Source organism: Pelophylax lessonae (genome assembly GCF_965119305.1).
Source record: "Pelophylax lessonae genome assembly, chromosome: 6".
Taxonomy (NCBI): Eukaryota; Metazoa; Chordata; class Amphibia; order Anura; family Ranidae; genus Pelophylax; species Pelophylax lessonae.
Window position 1 is genome coordinate 201,100,406 of NC_138773.1, and position 15,893 is coordinate 201,116,298.

The following is a 15,893-nucleotide window of genomic DNA, read 5'->3' on the forward strand; positions in this document are numbered from 1 at the left end:
ACGTAGCCACAGCAGAATGATGGCTTTTACCATTTAGAGCAGTGCAGATGGGTTGTACCAGGGCAGGTTAGGTAACATTTTAATGCTTAAAAATACCTCACATTTTCCTAGGGTACATTTATTTATTTATTGTAATTTAAGTTATATATGCTTTCATTTTGAAAAAGAGGCCAGGCTTACAAAAGTTAGTAAGCAAGACTCCTGACATTTCACCAGCTTCCCACTAAAAACATCTAATATCTTCGCTGTACCAACTACCCTATTGTCAAAAACACAATTGGACACAGCACGTATAATTTTAATACTTCGCTCAGTGTTTTTAAACGTCAAATAGCTGTAGCATTAAAAAATAATGAATTAGTTCAATATAGCCTGTGGAAATGGTAAGATTCAATTATCCCTACAGTCAGCTAATGCTATGCTCACGCTCAGCTTCCAATACATTTTTTTGGAACACAAGGAAAACCCTTCAAAAGAGCTTACGAGCAGCTCCAAAATTTGGTGGTCTGGAAAAGATCTGCTCTATGAGAAAATCCCAATTCAGCACTACTGTAGTGTTACTAAATCGATAAATCTGTGACCTGTGAAAATCTACCATGCCTACAAAAATTATTATTACAATATATATATATATATATATATATATATATATATATATATATATATACACAGTATCTCACAAAAGTACACCCCTCACATTTTTGTAAATATTTTATTATATCTTTTCATGTGACAACACTAAAGAAATGACTCTCTGCTACAATGTAAAGTAGTGAGTGTACAGCTTGTATAACAGTGTAAACTTTCTGCCCCCCAATTAGCCATTTCCCCTCCCTGATGTCCCCCAAGGTCTCAGGTGTGAATGGGGAGCAGGGGGGTTAAATTTGGTGTTATCGCTCTCACTGTCTCATACTGGTCACTGGAAGTTCAAAATGGCACATCATGGCAAAGAACTCTCTGAGGATCTGAAAAAAAGAATTGTTGCTCTACATAAAGATGACCTAGGCTATAAGAAGTTCTGAAACTGAGCTGCAGCACGATGGCCAAGACCATACAGCGGTTTAACAGGACAGGTACCACTCAGAACAGGCCTCGCCATGGTCGACCAAAGAAGTTGAGTGGACGTGCTCAGCGTCATATCCAGAGGTTGTCTTAAGAAAATAGATGTATGAGTGCTGCCAGCATTGCTGCAGAGGTTGAAGCCTGTCAGTGCTCAGACCATTCACCACACACTGCATCAAATCGGTCTGCAACACTGTCATCCCAGAAGGAAGCCTCTTCTAAAGATGATGGACAGGAAAGTCTGCAAACAGTTTGCTGAAGACAAGCAGACTAAAGACATAAATTACTGAAACCATGTCCTGTTGTCTGGTGAGACCAAGATAAAATTAACTGGTTCAGATGGTATAAAGTGTCATGGTATGGGGCTGCATGAGTGCGGCCAGCACTGGGGAGCTACAGTTCATTGAGGAAACCATGAATGCCAACATATACTGTGACATATTGAAGCAGAGCATGATTCCCTCCCTCCACCTTCCTCAAACGGAAGGTGGAGGAGCGCAAGGTCTCTAACCTCCACCAGCTCTGAGATGTCATCATGGAGGAGTGGAAGAGGACTCCAGTGACAACCTGTGAAGCTCTGGTGAACTCCATGCCCAAGAGGGTTAAGGCAGTGCTAGAAAATAATGGTGGCCACACAAAATATTGACACTTTGGGCCCAATTTGGACATTTTCACTTTTGGGTGTACCCACTTTTGCTGCCAGCGGTTTAGACATTAATAACTGTGTGTTGAGTTATTTTGATGGGACAGCAAATTTACACTGTTATACAAGCTGTACACCCACTACTTTACATTGTAACAAAGTGTCATTTCTTCAGTGTTGTCACATGAAAAGGTATAATAAAATATTTACAAAAATGTGAACTTCCTTTTGTGAGATACTGTATATATATATATATATATATATACAAATATATATATCCTCAATTTTATTTTGTTTGTCTATTCTTTATTTTGTTTGTCTATTCTTTATTTTGTTTTTATATGTATTTTGAATAGGTTCACATAGGTGAAAAAAGCTAGAGTTCCCTTTTATATGTGATCGCTGACCAATCTCCTAGGCCCGCCTCTTGGAACCATCTTACACCTATATTAGATGGACTTTTCTTCTAGCCAATCAGGTCTGACGAAGAAGTGAAAGCTTTGAAACGCGTTTTCGTGTTAATGGCCCTTCGAGTGATGGCACGTCTGATCTGGTGCCATCTTGCCATCCTGCGTTTCAGAGCTGGTTAATTCAGCGATTGGCCACTCACTATGGACAACATCTCCACAGCCCCCAGTGCTCCGGTGAACTTTGCCATTCAGGACTGCTCGGGAGAGCCCCAGGACTGACTTAACACTTGTTACATGCCTGCTTGACTTGCTAACATGTGAGATGCCCTTTGTGTTATGGTTTTAATAAACTGGATTATTACTAATGCTGCAATTAGTCTGGCGCCCCTCTATGCTTTTATATATATTTATGCAGTATCTCACGAGAGTGAGTACACCCCTCACATTTTTGTAAATATTTTATTATATCTTTTCAACAACAAAAGCAACAAAAGTGAGTACACCCCTAAGTTAAAATGTCCAAATTGGGCATATGTTTATATTCATATTGGAAAAATGCCCTGTTCTATTGGGTATAAGTCAGCATGTGAGTCACTCTCCTTCCTCTCATGTGACAGTGCTTGCACTCAGGGATTGGCTGCTCAGGCACCCAACCCTTCAACAGGGTTAAGGTCACAGATGCCAAATATGCGCATCAAGTGGGGCTGCACAAGTTACTTTAAATATCCTTTTAAACTAATGAAAGATATAAAATCCAGCCTTGCTCTGCCTTTAGCATAATGCACATTTTGCTAAAAAGGAAGGAGAGAATGAGAAAGCAGAATTAATTAGTCCATGTCACTGACTGTAAATAACTGACCCTTATCGTTACTGGTCTATTAAAAAAGGTGGACAAGACTATTCATATATAAAAAAAGGGTATTTAGCAAATTTAAGGTTTAGATTTACAATAAAAAATCTATGTTAATTAAATCAATGAAAGGACACATTCTTTGTGATCCATTTTACTTTCACAAGACCAACCCATAAAAAATGCATTTACTAATTGTCTCAGCAGCTTTACTGGATAATAAAAGTAAGGAGTAATAAGCAGCAAAGACTTGTGGAGCAGTGCTGGCTTCTGCTGATAAAACACAATTATTTGGAGCTCGGACAGATTCAAATGTAACAATGCCAGCAATTTCCTTGCAAAATGAAGAACCGTTTTGACACAGAAAAACAATTTCACTGATCCTCTTGACACGTGGGACGTAAAAATGAGCCTTTGTGGACTGCATTTACTAAAACAGCAATTTTGGAGGAATTATCATAAATCTTGCATTTTACCATAGTGCAAAATGAGTAGGAAAATCATGGCCGCTATTTACCAAAGCTGCATTAAATTAAACTGATTTAACAGTAATTTAGAGGGACACTAAAGGGCATTTTTAATAAGACAGTGCAAACAATAGTAATAATTGGAACAATTCAGTAAAGCCTAGCAACCAATCAAATTGTACTATTCTCTGTTTAGAGAAAAAAGGATTCTTGTTGGTTACAGCAGACTATTGAACCGGTATTGTTAAAAAAAAAAAAAGATAGGTTATCCATTCTGCTACGCAACAAGGTATGTTAATTGTAACAGTGCTTTCTGTACCTCAAAGTATACCAGACTTTTTCCCATGTTGTTCTTCTGCAGACACCTGGATTCTGATAAACTTGCAGTATAAGCAGCTCTCAATACAAAACTGCTGTGCTAATGATTTTATTATTTATTTTATTCCTTTATATAGTGCCTAGATCTTCAGTAACACTTTGCAAAGAGCTCCAAACCATTCATAAAAATCTCTGCACTGCATTATGTAGAAACAGAAAGAACACATTTGGGAACAAGGAAGTAAATCTAATAGCACGTTCTTGGGTTGTGGGAGAAAAGTGGAGAATGTGACAAACATGTGGAGGAAACAATGAGGCAGCACACAAAGTCCATGCTGATAATAACCTTGTGAAAATAAAAGTGAAAGTATTGCAAGGCAATAGTGCTAATCATTTAGCCAATGTGCTGAACATTAACCATAAAACTAGAAGGAATACTGGGTTTACACCTAGGTGTTGTGGTAACTATCACTAAATTGCACGTTACAGCACCAAGCAATACTTTACGACACTCTGAGTTGTGCATTATAGTGCCCTACATTTAGAATGGCATCTCAACACACAAGTATTGTGTAGAAAAGAAAGCGGCACTTCCAGTCCCAGGAAAGTAGAAACTTGAGTTTATTTCTTCGAATCAAAGGTCCAACATTAAACATGTAACAAGACAGACAGGATAGCAGACGCGTTTCACACCATGTGCTTATTCATTGCAATGAATAAGCACATGGTGTGAAACGCGTCTGCTATCCTGTCTGTCTTGTTACATGTTCGATGTTGGACCTTTGATTTGAAGAAATAAACAAGGTAATAGTGCTAATCATTTAGCCAATGTGTTGAACAATAACCATAAAACTAGAAGGAATACTGGGTTTACACCTAGGTGTTGTGGTAACTATAACTAAATAGCATGTTACAGCACCAAGCAATACTTGACGACACTCTGAGTTGTGCATTATGGTGCCCTACATTTAGAATGGCATCTCAACACACAAGTATTGTGTAGAAAAGAAAGCGGCACTTCCAGTCCCAGGAAAGTAGAAACTTGAGTTTATTTCTTCAAATCAAAGGTCCAACTTTGAACATGTAACAAGACAGACAGGATATCAGACGCGTTTCACACCATGTGCTTATTCATTGCAATGAATAAGCACATGGTGTGAAATGCGTCTGCTATCCTGTCTGTCTTGTTACATGTTCGATGTTGGACCTTTGATTTGAAGAAATAAACTCAAGTTTCTACTTTCCTGGGACTGGAAGTGCCGCTTTCTTTTCTACACAATACATGGATTTCTCAGGTTGCGGACCTTGGTGAGCACCCAGCCTTGCAGGATTGCCACAGTTGCTTGGGATTCCCTTTTGGTTCAGCTGACAGCCCTTTGAGCGGTGATTTGTTTTCCTTGCCTCTTTGGATCTCAACACACAAGAACAATAGGGGCTGACGGACCCATTCTGCATTACATCACAAACCACTTACCTTGTGCTTTGGTGTGTCATGTTAACAAAAAAAGGTTCAGATCGGGTTCTTGTTCCATTGCTATGCATTAGCATACCAAGCCTAAATAAATAAGCTGCTTTAATGCAAGATATTTCAATGAAATATTTTGCGGTAAAGCACCGCAAGGGAATGGGAAGGTGTGAACGGGGCCTTAGAGCTGAGCCCTAATTAGAAAAATATCCATCTAAAAAAAAATCCATAAAAGATGATAACAAACTACAATGCAGAAAGTGTTATTTTCCAGCCCAATGCACACATCTTATGTGAGATCTGTTTAAAGGTTTAATAATGTCTTCAAAAATGCCTATGGAAAAGCCACCACTGTGAGTAGATGTTCTGAACAAAACATCCATTATTACAGTTTTTAGTGCTGATAAGTTTGAGAAGCTATTATTTTTATTCAAAAGACAGAACCAAGCAAACTGCTTTATTTGGACTCTAGAAGTTCAATGTGTCTCCCAACAAAGTTTATAAAGGACTTAGGGAGATGTACATGGAAAGCATACTTCAAAACTAGTGTATACAACTAATGCCGCTACATCTATCCTTGCTACCCAATAATGAGGAATGACACTTTTCTCTTTGCTCTAGTTTTTCTGGGATACCAGGTAGAAAATTGTTTTTTGTAACAATAACAAAAGAAAAATGGTATAGTCCTTATTTAGAATACACTCTCACTGTTCATTATGAAGAACACTAACTTTAAGGTGGGGAAGAAGTCCATTGCCCTGCGTGAGCTCCAACAAGCTGGTTCTCAGCAAAAAAGATGTTTTCATTACCTGGTCTCATTTTTTTAGAGCAGTGATCTCCACCTGTGGCCAGATTCGGCTCTTTGCTATCCTTTATTTGGCTATTTGAGCCCTATTTCTCCCAGTTACACCAACAATGGGGAATAGTTACTTTCACTAACACTAATGATGGGGCATTATTCCTCCAACTAATATCAATGGTGGGGCACTATTCCTCCCACTAGAATCAATGTTGGTGTACTATTCTTCCCACTGACACCAACAAGGCAGTATTTCTTCCACTCATACCAATGATGGGGTACTATTCCTCCCATTAATAACAATGGGGCATTACCCCTTCTCCTACTGACCCCCAACCCCGAGGCCATGTTTATTCTCATTGATGCTGGGCCTGGGAAATGTTCTACCTCCACTGGCCACAATCCAGCACCCTTAAAGTCTTAAGGACAGTAAACTGGCCCTGAGTTTGAGAAGTTTGGCAACCCTTGGTTTAGTGGAATAATTTAGGACTGAAAATTAATTAATTATATAATGCTGGGCAGGCAGGGAATTTAAGTGGCCTTCTTATTTTGACCTGCACTAAAATAATATGTTTTTTCTCTTCTGACACCCATTACCTGGACAAAAAATGGAAATTTCTTGGACAAACACTCTAAACATTATCAAAAAAACTAAAAACATGTTGGCTGCAGTTTGACAATATGATGGTCTAGTCTAGACCTAAAATATTTGTCATAAACTCAACAAGTAGTGAAAATTAAGGAAAAATCTATTAAAATATTGACAGTGGCTAACAAGACAGTGACAGACCATGAATGCTTCCATAGCCAAATAACTCACTCACAGACTAGGCCACAAATTTGGTCTACCTGCAGAGCTTTGCCTAATGCTGATCATATTTGTGTAGGCCTGGGAAGTGATGATTTTTTTTCTACCTCTGAATGATTGTACTGTATATTGACTACAATGAGTTTATATAGTAATACAAAAAATAATGTTTGACTAATATGGGAGGTCACTGGGCAAAGCAGATAAATTAATGACGCAAAATTACACTACAGCCCAATATTTTCCAAAGAATCTGCAATCTGGATATACTTTCAACAGAACTCAGTTTTCTCCTCAGGTTTGGTTGCTTTATGTTTTAAGCATACAGACAGATGCAATAAAACTCAAGGCAAGATTTACAAGCATAATCTTTTCTTATAGTCTACTTATCACGGTCTGTGGTCACAGACCCCGCTATGGAGAAATTTCAACTTCTCATTTATAAAACCTATTAAAAAAAAGATTAATGAGCCAGTCAAGAAGTAAGAATGAATGGCAGAAGACAGTGCATAGAATTTATGAAATATACACACATATATCAATAAAGAATAGCTCGTCAAACAAATGTTTTATGCTTTACTACTTGTTTATTTAAAGACCCATCAGTTGACACCCAAATTCTACAGGGTTCATGGATTTTTTCAAATGGGATCAAAAGCACTTGAGAGACAGAAGCTGAGAGTAGAACTACTGTATATTACACAAACTGTCATTGGAGAGAGCCAAACAATGGTGATTCATTATATAGGGCAAAGGCTATGTGGTACTGTACATGTGTTTGTGATCTATAACCTTTTGTACAGCGCATGGTAATACCATGAAGAGTTCACTGAAATCTATAGAGAAACCAATGCCAGTGCCCACCAAAATCCAAAATTACCTTTAAAAAACAGGCAGTATTTCATGTCTGTTATAAGATTAGAAGGCCATTCCAAATATCTTCTCCTGTATCTATGACTAGGTCCCACTCGCTCTTTTAAATTCTTCAATTATTGTAGATTATTTAAAAAAAAAGGATTGGGAAATGTTGAAACATGCATAGGCAGGCAAGAACACCTAATACTTCCATGAGGACAAAATAGATTTGGATAATTTGGCAAGGAAATAATTATCAAAGGAAAGAAGTGCAGCGGAAATGGGAGTTAGTTTACCTTTTCATTTTTTGCAAAAAAGGTAACCTTTTAAAGGGAGAAAACTTGGGTGAATGGGCATGTATTGAAGAGATGCATATGTTCTGTAAGTCTGTAGGTGCCCAATGGACATTAGGTTGGCGTCTGATCAAGCCGAAAACAGCTGGATTGGCAGACCTTGACCTAACATGTTGGGAACATTTAGTGAACTGTATACTGTAGCTGGATTTATTCAACAAGAGAAAGAGCATTGTGAAGAAACCAACCATTGCATTTTTTGACCACTGTAAACTGGTAAATTGGTTTCTTTATGCAACTGCATTTTACACATCATCTCTGCCAAAGTCATAACCATAATAATTGTAGGTTAGGGCATGGTGGCCATCATGAATAAAAAATTGGAACAAGTTAGTTTATGGCCAGAGTCTCCAACCTGTGCCCCCGAGGACCAGATGCGGCCCTTTGTTTGCCTTTATCCAGCCACTATTCATTCCACTGATGACAATGATGCAACACCATTTCTCCCACTGACACCGCTGATAGGACACTATTCCTCCCAGTAAAACCAATCATGAGGCACTATTCCTTCATCTAAAACCAATTGTGGAGCCCTATTTCACCCACTTAAACCAATGATATGGCACTATTCCTCCAAATAAAATCAATGATGGGGCACTACTTCTCCCACTAAAACCAATGATGGGCACCATTTTTTCACTAAGACCAATGATGGGGCACTATTTCTCACACTAAAACCAATGACGGGGCACTATTCCTCATCCAATGATGGGGCACTATTCTTCATCCAATGATGGGGCACTATTCCTCCCACTAAAACCAATGATGGGGCATTGTTTACTCTCACTGACATTGGGGCATTATCTACTCCCACTGTCCACCATATGCCACCCCCCAAAGCCTTAAGGACAGCAAACTGCCCCCTTGCTGGGAAAGTTTTTAGACCCTTGGCCTATGGAATCTGCTCCTCTTCAGTTGTAAAGAATACCTGGTGATGGAAGCCAGTTATTGTTCAGTTACCACAACAAAACATAGCCATAACTGAATCTGCTGCATGAAATGTTAAAATATTACCACAACCACACAGTTTACTATCTGTTGTATACTAGTTTAGCTGAAGCAAAGGAATCAGTGAACCAAAAAATAAATCCATTTGTTTTTTTAAGTGTAAAATTCTAAAAACGCAACTCATTTATGAAGAGCTGGTATACAGATGTTTATTTTGTATGGACTTCTCTTTTGGTCTGTCTTGCATGAGTAAATATAATAATTAGCAATGAGTAGAGGAACTGCCCAATGTATGCCAGATCGCAATAACAATGAGGTAATCATCTCAAATGATTTCAACATAAAACAAGCAAGTGTATGAACTTCTGAGACCTTTGAAACAAGATATATATCCTTAAAATAGTTATCACTGGGGAAATATTTTATATGGGAAAGTACATTACATAACACTACTACTGAAGGAGAAAACCAGCTTTCCCCAACCAGTATGAAACATCCTCACTTCAAAACCTTCATTTATATGCAGAATTCACATTAAAAAAAATTGATTGCCTTAGCAGAAGCTGTGCAGTTTAAACACATGGATGATATACTGTAATGCCAGACTTCCAGGTAAATGTCTCTTGAAAGAGATATCAGCTGTTCCTTGACAAAAGTTTTAAGAGCTCAAAATACAGAATTACTTCTCTATATTTCATCTTTGTCACAGCTGTACTTTGGTTATATTATTTGTCTTGCAACTGATACATTTAATCTAAAAAATTTGTCAGTTGTTCAAAGGAATAGAAGATCGCGAGACGACTTGTACCCACTCTAAAGTGACAACTTAGACAGAAGCAAGAAAAAATCTGAGATAGGTCTTGGCACTTTTTGTGCTATCTGTAACATTTTTGTCACTAGATTTCAAGTATAGTTTCTGCATTTGTGTATCAAAAAAACAGTCAATGGCAAATCTGATAAATCTTTCCAGTATCATACCCAAGTATATGGTCTTAGATGGGTTTATATACATATATGGCAGACCTACATTTTTTTTTTGTTCCACAATTGCATTTCTAAGACTCACATTGATCAAACAAACCACAGAACAATTAGGCAAGCTTATAAACAACATTTCCTAAGCACAAATCTCCATCAAATTGTTCCATTATGGCAGGAAATTTCCTGTATTCTCTGAAAGTCATTTGATCTCCTGGCAGTCATATGGTATGGCTATAGTCAACAGAAACCATCTTCAACAACCAAGAGTAAGTGTTGGTTCACACTATGGCGATCCGACTTCGGGGGCAACCTGTAAAGTTGCATACACCGCGACTTCGGCGCGACTTGCATGGACTTCACATAATGGAAGTCAATGCAAGTCGCTCCGATGTCGCCCGAAGTAGTACAGAAACTATTTTCTAAGTCGGAGCAACTTGAGTCGCTCCTATTAGAACGATTCCAGTAGCACAGAATGGATCGCGACTTGTCAGGCTGACCAGTCGCCTGACAAGTCTGGGTAGTGTGAACCGGGACTAAGAGCCGGTTCACACAGGCGCGACCCGACTTTGCCGGGCGACCTGTGAAGTCGCGGTGCGCAGCTCTCACCGCGACCTCGGAGCGGCATGCACGGGTTTTCGTATCATTGAAGTCAATGCAGGTCGCTCCAGGTCGCTCCAAAGTAGCTCAGGAACCTTTTTCTAAGTCGGAGAGACTTGTGTCGCTCCTATTAGAACGGGTCCTGTGCTAATCTATGGCAGGCGACCCGCGGCGACTTGTCAAGTCGCCCCAGTGTGAACCGGCTCTAAAGGAGGACCTCGTGGAGAACAAATACATTTAAAGTTTTAAAACAATAATAATAGGCTGGTTTTGGCACACTTTACATATATGCCTTAATTACCAAGTAATATTCTTCAATGATCCAAAAACACCTGTCTTCAATTGCTATTTCCAAACCACCTGACACGTGAAATATTACTACCAGATCAGCAACAATCAAAGCAATGGACGGTAATATCATATCTGATTTAGGCTGGATGACTATCAATTTTTTTTTTAGAACACAATATTACAAGTCCCTGAACACCCTGGTGACAGTTAAATTTAACACAGTCTTCCCAAAAGCCAATATGTGACATTTATGGAGTTTTTTTTTTATTTTAGCAATAAAGTACTACAAGCCCTCATCACTCATCAGACTTCAATACATCAAAAACAGGTTTACTCCCATTCAACCTCTTTGAAGGTATCTGCAGTAGCATTATACAGTACGCAGTACAAAATATATTGTTATAAGAAAATGATAAAAATTATTTGTGAAAAGGGGTCTACCATCAAAATGGTGTCACACTATCAAACTTCACTTGATTGCCTGTCACGTTGAGGTTTTATAATTTTATTTTTTAATTATGCATTGGCCTTAGACATCTGTGATTTTTTTATATTCTGGGTTCTAAATCCTACTTGATCAATCCCAGCTAAAATGTGCGAGACATCCTCCATTATGGATTGTCATGTTATATTCTATCTGAGCATCACATGGTTTTGGTACTGAAGTAGATAGTGATCATATAACACACAGGCTTAAGGTTTCATCAATCTGATGCATCAAAAGCACCTACTGATGCTTCTAGTTTTCTAGCTGGTAATTTCCAACAGGCAATACAAAGAAAGGAGGTCAATACAATACAGTGCATCACCACATACTGTACACAGACCTCAAGAACTAATGGTTGTGCAAGTAATTTTCTGCTGAATTATTAAACATTAGGGCAATGCTCTTTGGGTTCTGTTTTAATTATTCATAATAATGCTTGGAGATGGAATGGAGTTTTTTTTTTTTGTTATTAGCAGATTGTTTCATAACCGTCAATATGAATGAAATTATATGCTTTTTTCTTCATCTGTCCATTTTAAAAATAAAGTAGCACATCTGCTCTACAACGAAGCCTGTTGGGCCTCTATGTGCAATTCCATAGTGATGAATATTTTTTTTGACAAGACAGTTACCTAATAAAATATTAGCCTATGATATAATATGCTTGAGTGATTAAGGTTTAAAAGGCTTGAATATTGACAATGGAAACTCCAACATATTGGTGTTGACTGCTAAAGGACTTGATTTTTTTACCTAGTGAATGATGTGTAGCTGTGCTGACTTCAATCATCCAATGATGTGAGAGCAAAAAATGCTTTTTTTATTTTTCCTTGCATACGATTGGGTATTCTTTGCAAAGGGAACTCTCATTTAGCTTCACCCCGTTCACTATGCTAGGTAAAGATTTACTTGGCAAAGTGGGCATCCTCTATTTCTTTAGTACATCGACCTAATCCTTCTATTTTCAGGGTACCAAGTATTTTCCAAGAACCTGTTTTCCGAGGCTCCAGTTGCATCGTATTGTAATGTTCTGTATAAGACAATCAAACTCATTATTTAGAGTCTGGCCTGTTTGTGCACAAGCTTGAAAGAGATTTTAGCCCAAAATCTGCTATCTTTGTCCTGCAATCAACTAAAACGTCATTAAAACATGTAAAAGGGGACAAGCAGGGTACCAAGTATTTTCCAAGAACCTGTTTTCCGAGGCTCCAGTTGCACCGTATTGTAATGTTCTATATAAGACAATCAAACTAATTATTTAGAGTCTGGCCTGTTTGTGCACAAGCTTGAAAGAGATTTTAGCCCAAAATCTGCTATCTTTGTCCTGCAATCAACTAAAACGTCATTAAAACATGTAAAAGGGGACAATTTCCTATCCGTTTAAAGAACATGGCCTTCCTTTCTATGGCCATGTGTGACAGCAATTAAAATGGAAAACTCAACAGAAGCCAGCATGCATAGCATAAGGATGACACACAATCGGCCTTCCATAGTATTTGCAGCAAAGATAAGCCCCAAAAATAAAACATAAAAAAAAAAAAAAAGAACACAGCCAACCTATTCATCTTGCCTTCAGTAATAGCCAGATAAGACTGTAACAGCAAAGCTGGCCTTTCTCTTTTATTATGACTCCTAAAACTTAAATGGGGATCCCACTGTACTTTGATCTATTGTTCTAAAGTGCAAATGCTGTTACAGTTTCCTACTGGGGCAGGCAACAGCTGCAGCCAAAGTATCACATACAGTGTGCCTTGGGCATGCTGGCTATGTCAACAGATTATCTTGCACTGAGCTGTCTAGACTGTTATTAATATGCAACTGATTCAAAGAACCGGCCTTGCAAATTGTGTGTTTTTTAACAAAAAAGGGTGAAAAACCTTCATAATTATTTTAATTAGCCAGTTCAGTACACATAGCAACATATGTTGTTGCAACACAACCAACAATGAAAAGGTACACCCATCCTATCACGACCTTTAGCCCATTACTGATATAGAATGCCACCATCATATTATCAGTAAGACTGGATCTGTGCCATAAAATCTAACAGCCAATATTTAATTCTTCAATAGCAATAAAAAAAATATCACTGTACAGAAGTTTCCACTTCTTCATAAAACACACAAAACAATATCCTTTGCAGGAGCACAATAAGATGCGTCGTTCAACGCTGAAGGGCAAGTTTGGCCATTATCTAATGGACAACCTTCTTCTACTTAGACATATGGCCACTTTTATAACATCATGTCTACTAATGCTTGTCTAAAAACATCACCAACTGCCAAAAAAAGAATAAAAAAAAAAAAATCAATATCCCATCTGCATTCGAAAGAATACAAACCTATACTGTTCTACTGTATGTATGACATTTATTTTAAGAGAAGTTTTGGTTAATCACTTCAAGCTCCTATTGTGTTACAGTATCTCAGTGCAGCACATGGAGCAAGACACTCCTTACAATCAGAACAGTGAATGGCAAGCATCATTTAAAATGGACGTCATTATACAAGTTTGCATCTACCATATGTATATATTAAAAAATGAACTTTTCTCAAATATTGGCCTGACTATAATCCCAAAAAGAATCAGAGCAGAACAGTTATATTTAAGCATGCTGAATTACAAAGCACAAGGATAGAGCCCACTTGGATTTGCTGATTAAGCATTAATTCATTTGAAGCAAAAATTGAAACAAAAATCAGTTAAAATGACATATATTCATCCAACAGACTGACAATCTTTTTTTTTTTCTATGACACAAAATAATAAACGGGTCCTATTTCATGAAATAAAACGCTGTCAGCCTTCCAACGTGCTCAGTACAATTAAATCCACATGGTGGAGGAAAGAGGAAAAAAAAAAAACACATCTGCTTTTTTCCCCCAAATCCCTGATGATCAGTGACATTTGTATAACAGTGCTAACCGAAAATGTGAAAGATACCAGGGAATTTCCAAAAAAAAAAAAAATGGCAAAGCAAACGCGTTCGTATGCAGCTAAAGGTTTACAGGATTAATTTAAATCATTCACCTGCTGCCAATTCTCCTCCAAAGATGGCATTGCTGAGAAGTAGCCCGTGTCGTGTACAATCTGCAGCTCCTGGAATATGCTATAACTAGCCAAAACATCCATGTTTGCAAGATAGGAATAGAGGAATAATCCTGAATTGCTGGGATAGATCCGGAGTCCTGTTTTTTTTTTTTTTTTTTGGGGGGGGGGATTGTAAGAGTCAGCAGAAGCTCACAAGCAACAACAGAAGGATAAGTGCTGATCAATCAAACCCCAGCATTTGGAAAAATGTAAATGAAGATGAATACTGATACGCTGTATAGAAAAACTCTATGGAAAAAGCAAGGAAAAAGTCAACATCCAGTGTACTAATGGGGGGGTGCAAGGAATCCTTTGCAAGTGTCTCCAGAGCTTGTACCAGGAAGAAAGATGCAAAGTCAGTGACAAGAAACTGTCATCTATTGGTACACCAATGCTGCCTGCTCATGGATGCAATCTTTGCTCTCTATATTAGGAGGAGGGGGGGAGAGAAGTGGTTGCATTTTTTTTTCCTCTTATATTTTTTTTTTTTCTCTCTCTCTCTCTCTTTTTTTTTTTCTCCCTCTGTTTCTTGAGAGACTTTCTCCCTCCTCCTCCTCCAGATCTGCCAGATGAGTAAAACTCCACCTCCATCCCTCCTCCTCCCCTCCTCTAAACAGACAGACACCATTGCACAGGCATGAAAAATTCTTGAAAAAAAAAAAAAAGCTGTCACTCAGTGAAGCCTGTGACCATGTGTTATGGTTTCCTACTGGGGCAGGCAACAGCTGCAGCCAAAGTATTACATACAAGGTACCTTCAGATGGATGGCCAAATTCAGAGACCTCCAAGGACTAAGGGACTGAAAGTCCCAGCATGCCCTGTGAGCCAGCTGCTCACCATAGCAGCATGACCCAACGGTTGTTGCGCAATACATTCAAAGTGTCCTTGCTAGTAGTAGCTGATCCTTACATTGGCAAGAAGAAGGATCCCAACTAATAGTCATCTTATCATGGCTGATGCGAAATCAATGCATACTGGGCCTTCTAGTTCCTCAACAACTGATTGAGCATGCGTGATTTTGAGTTGATTCACAGAATCTGCTGCATATGCTTTATACGTTTTTTTATTTAAAGATAAAAGACTACAATTTATGCAAAGGCTGAGGCAGTAAATGCAGGGACTTGTGGTTCATCAAAACAGATTTTCCTAGTGCGGTCTAGCCTGTTACTCCTATGCAATTGAGTTTAATACCTGGGGTCGGATACTGCGGCCGAGTGAAAATCGAAATAATTATTTCTTTAGGTCTGTTAAAAACATATAAAAATAGCAATCCTCCCTGACAACGTAAAAAAAAATGCATTCAAGTACTTTTAAAGACATTCCCTGCTTTCAGGATAAAGGATGGCGCACATAAATCACATTGTCAATATCCTTGGATCCGAGCCATCAGTGCATCAACCATCTCTAATGTAATATGCAACATTTAATTATTCACTAGCAATTCAAAATCACAGGACCAAAGTCTCTTT

General features: G+C 38.3%; 1 protein-coding gene across 2 annotated transcripts in view; it reads right to left on the reverse strand.

Annotated features, from left to right (window-relative positions):
- KLF7 (KLF transcription factor 7) overlaps window positions 1-15,893 on the reverse strand; it is a 237,734-nt gene that overhangs the window by 219,546 nt on the left and 2,295 nt on the right. Inside the window, exon 1 of one of the 2 annotated variants that reach the window (XM_082262026.1) lies at window positions 14,365-14,500. The exons of the other annotated variant lie outside the window; for it this stretch is intronic. Within the exon in view, the coding sequence (XP_082118152.1) occupies window positions 14,365-14,466 (102 nt within the window). The 5' untranslated portion in view covers window positions 14,467-14,500. Of the gene's footprint in view, window positions 1-14,364; window positions 14,501-15,893 lie in introns of those variants that run through there. 2 annotated transcript variants of the gene reach the window in all.